The 7,132-nt window shown below is 40.9% G+C and overlaps 1 protein-coding gene across 1 annotated transcript; it reads right to left on the reverse strand.

Annotated features, from left to right (window-relative positions):
- Positions 1-294: 294 nt before the first annotated feature.
- LOC140015113 (uncharacterized) lies at positions 295-6,390 on the reverse strand. The gene is made up of 6 exons (XM_072067000.1): positions 5,728-6,390; positions 4,900-5,048; positions 4,261-4,473; positions 3,269-3,768; positions 2,418-2,474; positions 295-500 (listed from the first exon to the last, which is right to left on the reverse strand). Exons 1-6 carry the CDS (start codon positions 6,388-6,390, stop codon positions 295-297), a joined length of 1,788 nt encoding a protein of 595 aa, XP_071923101.1.
- Between the last annotated feature and the right edge of the window lie 742 nt (positions 6,391-7,132).

Raw genomic sequence — 7,132 nt, forward strand, 5'->3', positions numbered from 1 at the left:
TCTCTTTCTTTCTTTTTTAGTGATTAGCTCTCATGTGAATGCCGGAGTTTGATATTGGATTGTTGACTCTAATTCTACTATTGCCAAGTTTTAATAATAAAAGTGTATCGAGTTAATGTGGTTGAATCCAAGAACATCTTTTTGGTGAATATCGGTGATTGTTTGGCTCTTGTAATTTCTTTGTTAACTTTTCTGGGTATAGGGAATGATTGTTGGCATTTGAATGTGTCAGGATCAAGTCCTTACCATTGCACCAAAAGCTATAGCTGTTAGCGAAGGCGCAACTTTATTTCCTTAACCACAATGGCAGCGCAAAGCACCGTACCACGCTCGGCCAGCATGAGGGGCTGCACCCCTGGGTGCCACGGGCTGGGCGGTTAGTCCCTTCAAGCCGGGATCTGAGGGATGTTGCTGATTAGGCCAACAATCCCTCCCCCAGCAACAGCCAGGGAGACTCGAACCCGCGACCTCGCTCTGATACCACTTGTCAGGATCAAGCCCTTACCATTGCACCAAAAGCTATAGCTGTTAGCGAAGGCGCAACTTTATTTCCTTAACCACAATGGCAGCGCAAAGCACCGTACCACGCTCGGCCAGCATGAGGGGCTGCACCCCTGGGTGCCACGGGCTGGGCGATTAGTCCCTTCAAGCCGGGATCTGAGGGATGTTGCTGATTAGGCCAACAGAATGTGAATTGGTCCAATATTGACTTTAGTTCACCATGTTTGGCAATAATGAGGCTAGTTACACCTATTTTTATTTTTAGCGGTATTATTCTGCGTTATTGTGTTATTTGGCTGTAAATGAGGTTGACTGTACTCCGCTATTTGTTACTACTGAGTAACCGGAGATCTTCACCGAAAGTGTCGATTCTCACATCAAAAAGTAGTAATTTCTATGAATACGTGGTCGTATAACGATAGGAGTTGAGTAACCGGGCTCCTTCATCTGAAAAATGTCGGAGTTCGCGTCAAAAGGCTCCAATTGCTAGAGACTAAGTCTTTTGTGCTGTTTTAAAAACAAAAAAAAAGAAAAAAAGAAAGAGAAAATAAATAATAGAAACATGAAAACAAAGTGTAGGTTGTGTGTGATAGAAGTCAGCTTGCCAATTTGTGAATTTAATGTTGAAATTTTGGTTAATATTTGGACCATTTGCTGATAAATGTTGTGCGCCATTTCTTTTTCTTAGATTAGTTAACCTCGAATTGAAGGAGTTTGTGGTTTAGAAACTAACTGGGGTGATGTTTCTTGGATCTTGATCACTGATGCTTGGTCTATGTTTTTCTTAATATCTTGGCAATATGGTAGATGGAGCAATAGCCATTGTCCAATATTGGTGTTTGTTTGCTATTCTTATGTTTGAGGACAAGCATGGTTTAGGTGTGGGGAGAATTGATAGGTTACAATTTTATCATTTATTTTATTATTAATTTTTCCTATTACCTGGTCCGACGTGAATTAATTATTAGATTCTACTCACTTTTGACAATTTGCATTTATTTCAGGGAGTAGAACGAAAATATCATAACAAGTGCCAATTTGGCAGTCATCAGGAAAAAGTTCAAGTAGCAGACATCCAGGGGCATTTTTGGAATATCAAGATTGGACCCCTTTTTCGTAATTTGCAGAAGACAACATCGAAAAAGAAGAAAAGGCTGGAGTCTTCGGCTTCATGGGGGGCCGCCGCACAGTAGCTGATATAGGCAACCCTAGGAGAAGACCCTCCTAGAACCTCCTAACTTTGTAATTATCAGAGTTGGATCTTTTCTCCCAATAGAAATTGAACTCGATTGTTCTCATGAACTCAAGACCTCTGACACACAAAGGTAATCAGCAACCTTAAGCAAATAAAGATGGATGAAGAGACACCACGATTAGGGAACAAACTAATCGATAAAGTCAGATTTGAATCCTAAATCATGAACTCAAGAATTCAAGAGTAAGTTCGATTAAGAACTTGAAGGAAAATTCCTCACAATTTCTGGTTGTAATAATCTGTCCTTTCCTCTTACAAGAGGTGCCTTTTATAGGCTAAAACTGGGGCAAAATCCGGCCCACATAAACCTGGAAGAGATTCGGTCCGCATAAAAGAGTTTAAAGAGCTAGCTCTTTAAGGCTTTCCGATAAGGCCCAATAAGTAATAAAATACTCAACGCCTAACAACTACTAAACTAGACAGTCTTAAAACAACTACCAACTAAGCTAACAAGTATGAGATCATTCATTCACTTCAAACGTACAAGTGAACAAAGTAACTTCATGGTCCATCAACTCTTCAAACCTAGTTTGCTCCTTGCTTGTATGGTGAATGATCAAGGCTCGTAAAGCTTCCTTCACCTTCTTGGTTCTTGATCTTGTCATCGGACCACTAATGTTGATCAAAGGGTCCCTGACCCAAGGTTGGAGTTGTTGCGCACCCGTATCCGCATCATTCCCTCCCTCCTCGAAAGGATTCTTCCTCGAATCTTCAAAGTCTGTATTAAAGTCAAAAGAGGATAGGTCAGACACATTAAAAGATGCGCTTATGCCATACTCACTTGGAAGTTCCAATTTATATGCATTGTCGTTGATTCTCTCTAGTACACGAAAAGGTCCATCTCCTCTTGATGTAACTTGGTCCGTCGAGATGCTGGAAACCTTTCCTTCCTCATGTGCACCCAGACCCAATCACCGGGTTCGAATACAACATGTTTTCTCCCCTTATTCGCATGGTGTGCATATTGCGCATTTTTCTTCTGAATTTGACCTCAAACTCTCTCATGCAAGGTCCGAACAGCCTCTGCCTTTTTGACACCATCTGCGCTTAAACACTCATCAACAGGAATAGGTGATAAATCTAGAGGGGTTAGCGGCTGAAACCCATAAACAATTTCAAAAGGAGAATGATTAGTAGTAGAATGAGTGGTTCGGTTATATGCAAACTCGGCAATAGGCAAACATTCTTCCCACTTTTTCAAGTTCTTTTGAACAATGGCTCGAAGTAAAGCACCAAGGGTTCGATTGGTTACCTCAGTCTGACCATCCGTTTGGGGATGACTAGAAGTAGAAAACAGCAACTTAGTTCCCAACTTTCCCCAAAGTGATTTCCAGAAATAGCTTAAGAATTTCACATCCCTATTACTTACAATAGTACGCGGTACTCCATGCAATCTAACCACATCCTTGAAGAATAAATCAGCAACATGGCGTGCATCATTTGTTTTCCTACAAGGGATAAAATGAGCCATTTTAGAAAATCTATCCACTACAACAAAGATACTGTCCATACCTCTATAAGATCTTGGTAAATCAAGCACAAAATCCATGGATAAGTCTGTCCAAGGAGCATGAGGTACGGGTAGAGGAGTATACAATCCATGAGGGTTACTCCTTGACTTTGCCTGCTTACACTTTAAACACTTATCACAAATGTTAGCAATGTCACGCCTCATTTTAGGCCAATAAAAATGTTCATGCAAAATGTCAAGAATTTTATCAATACCGAAATGTCCCATCAACCCTCCACCATGGGTTTCTTTAACAAGTAATTCCCTAAGCGAACAATTGGGAATACATAGGCAATTTTCCTTGAACAAGAAACCTTTATGCCTATAGTACTTTTGAAATGCAGCATGTTCACAAGCTTGAAACACATTACAAAAATCGTCATCATGTGCATACATACTTTTAATGTGCTCAAAACCAAGTAGCTTAGTACTCATGTTAGTGATCAAAGTATACCTCCTAGACAATGCATCCGCAACGACATTATCTTTCCCCTTCTTACACCTAATGATGTATGGAAAGGAATCAATAAATGCAATCCACTTCGCATGTCTTTTATGCAACTTTCACTGACCCTTAAGGAATTTAATTGATTCATGATCAGTATGTATCACAAATTCCTTAGGCATAAGATAATGCTGCCACACTTCAAGAGCACGCATAACAGCATACAATTCTTTATCATAAGTAGGGTAATTAAGAGTTCCCCCACTCAACTTTTCACTGAAATATGCCAAGGGTCTATTATTTTGATGTAAGACAGCCCCTATGCCGATCCCACTAGCATCACATTCAACTTCAAACGCCACATCAAAATTAGGCAAAGCAAGAATGGGTGTTGAAGTTAACAAATCATTAAGTTTATTAAATGACTCTTCTTGCTCTTTTCCCCATTGAAACCCCACATTCTTTTTAATTGTTTCATTCAAAGGTGCTGCAATAGTACTAAAGTCTTTAACAAATCTCCTATAAAAACTTGCAAGACCATGAAAAGACCTTACTTGAGACACATTGGTTGGAGTCGGCCACTCTAAGATGGCTTTTACTTTGGCGAGATCAACACTTATACCATTTGCACCAACAATATATCCAAGGAAATTAACCTCAGGAGTGCAGAAGACACATTTTTCCATGTTAGCAAACAACCTATTTTCACGCAAAGCACTTAAAACAAGTCGCAAATGCTCAACATATTCATCCAAAGACTTGCTAAAGATCAATATATCATCAAAATAAACAACAACAAACTTTCCAAGAAAATGCCTTAAAACATGGTTCATTAACCTCATGAAAGTACTTGGAGCATTTGTTAAGCCGAAAGGCATCACAAGCCACTCATAAAGACCATACTTTGTTTTGAAAGCAGTTTTCCATTCGTCTCCTTCCTTTATCCTTATTTGATGATAACCAGATCTTAAGTCAATTTTAGTGAAAATGATTGCCCCATGCAATTCTTCTAACATATCATCTAACCTAGGAATAGGATGACGATACTTAACAGTAATTTTATTAATTGCACGACAATCTGTACACATTCTCCAAGTCCCTTCTTTCTTAGGCACTAAAATGACTGGAACTGTACAAGGACTAAGAGATTCACGTACCTGGTCCTTTTCAAGGAGGGAATCGACTTGCCTTTGGATTTCCTTTGTTTCCTCCGAATTTGCTCTATAGGCTGGTCGATTTGGTAGAATTGCTCCAGGAACAAAGTCAATTTGATGTTCGATATCTCGAATTGGAGGTAATCCTTTTGGTAGTTCCTCTGGAAACACATCCTTGAATTCCTGCAAAAGAGAGTAGATTGCACTAGGAAGAGAATCGGTTATGCCTAGTGTGTAAAAAGAAGAATAATCAGCTTCCCTGTACAGAAGTACTATGAGAAGACTTTGTGCATTCAAAACCCTATCTACCTCACGCACACTTGCATAGAAGCTCTTTTTGTTCACTTTCAAGCTCTCGGCCTCACTAAGTTTTTTTTCACTCGAACTTTCTTTTTCACTCAACTCGGCCTCTACTTTCTTTTTTTCCTCATCCTCAGGCACATTCGGCTTTTTCTTTGCCTCTCTCAGTTGCCTTTTCTGTCGCTCTTTTCTTAGATGCAATTGTTCCTCATACACTTGTGTAGGTGTCAAGGGTGAGAGAGTGATCCTGAGGTTGTCCATAATGAATTTATACTTATTAGTGAGTCCAATATGATCAGCCTGCCGATCATACTCCCACGGACGCCCTAACAAAACATGACTAGCTTGCATAGGAATTACATCACATAAAACTTGGTCCTTGTATCGACCAATAGAAAAAGCGATTAAAACTTGTTTGGTCACCTTGACCTACCCCCCCATCATTTAACCAAGATAGTCTATAGGGTTTAGGGTGGTAAGTCCATGGAAGGTGCTTTCGCTCGACAAAGTCAGCAGCTACGCAATTAGTACAAGAGCCACTATCAATGATCATGAGACATACCTCATCACCAATTTTGCATCTCGTATGAAAAATGTTGGTCCGTTGGAGATCATCTTCTTGAGTTTGGGCATTTAACACTCTCATAGTCACCATAGTTCGAGCTACGGGGTCCTCTTCTATTTCAACCAGGTCATCATCCTTCCCCTCTTCTTCAAGTGGTGGCATGTCCGCATATTCCTCCTCTCCTTCGCTTTGCCACATTCCCTCTTCATTCATGTACATGATGTTTCGGTTAGGGCATTGAGCCATGAGGTGGCCAATTCCCTTGCATTTGAAATATGCCTTTGGCTGGTTAGTAGACGTATTTGCCCTTGGAAGAGTCGGCCGCGGGGTTGATTTAGAAGGAGTTGCACTCGGATGGAACGGTTGCTCCATTCGCCTATTTTCCCTTTCTTTATTGCCTTGCCTCGGCCAAGCATTGGATCTTGGCAGTTGATCTCTTCTCCAAGGTGTGGAAGAAGATGTAGTGGTTCGGCCACTAGGTGTCTTTATAGGTAAGGCTTGCTTTTCCACCTTCTCTGCATAAGACACCATTTGTTGTAGCTCAAAGTGGTCTTGAAACTCAACCTTCTTCCTAATTTCAGGATTTAATCCATTAAGGAATCTTGCCATGGTTGCTTCCGAATCCTCTTGTATATTGGCCCTTATCATTGCTACCTCCATTTGTTTGTGGTACTCATCAACCGAACCGGACCCTTGGGTGAGTCGTTGGAGCCGATTGTACAAGTCCGTAGTGTAATGGAAGGGTACAAATCGTTTCCTCATCACTTGCTTCATTTCAACCCAAGAGTCAATTGATTGTTCCCTAGTTCTCCTCCTTGTGGCACATACTTGCTCCCACCAAATGAATGCATAATCTTCAAATTCAATAGCCGCAGGTTTCACCTTTTTCTCTTCAGAGTAATTGTGGACTTCAAACACTTGCTCAACTCTCCTAACCCAATCTAAATAAGCTTTAGGATCATTTTTCCCATGAAAGGTAGGCATCTTAGTCTTGATGGAACCAAGATTGTCATCGGTTCTCCTAGGTCGGTCTCGACCTTTCCTCGCTCCCTCTTGGCTTCTCCTTGATCGAAATGAGGTGTGAGAATGATACTCCTCATCATCCGCATCATGATCAGCACTCTGAACACTCGAAACCCTATGGTGTGTATCTCCGGTACCTCGCATCTCAATTGCAGCCAAACTGTCGGATATTTGTGCCATCGCAAATTCATGTCTCTTCGCTTGTTTTTGAAGAGTTTGGAGCACCAGTTTGAGTGACACGTCGGTCTCAGACGGCTCAGGCATGTTTTCCTCTTGAGACATATTGTCCAACCTGCAAAACAAGTGTATCCTAGTCTACCTTGCAAAGCACTTGTGTATCACTCAAGAAAATACACTCACTCTCAATTTTCCTTCTCGA

This window comes from Coffea arabica, chromosome 10e (assembly GCF_036785885.1).
Source record: "Coffea arabica cultivar ET-39 chromosome 10e, Coffea Arabica ET-39 HiFi, whole genome shotgun sequence".
Classification (NCBI taxonomy): domain Eukaryota; kingdom Viridiplantae; phylum Streptophyta; class Magnoliopsida; order Gentianales; family Rubiaceae; genus Coffea; species Coffea arabica.

Excerpts from the sequence above, each read along its gene's own strand:
- LOC140015113 (XM_072067000.1), bottom strand. The coding sequence starts at position 6,390 with ATGGAGGTAGCAATGATAAGGGCCAATATACAAGAGGATTCGGAAGCA. Across the intron at positions 3,769-4,260 it reads ACCAATGTGTCTCAAGTAAG|GTGTAAGAAGGGGAAAGATA; the intron begins GTCTTTTCATGG and ends ATACATCATTAG. Across the intron at positions 501-2,417 it reads AGGGAATGATGCGGATACGG|GGCTTGATCCTGACAAGTGG; the intron begins GTGCGCAACAAC and ends TGCAATGGTAAG.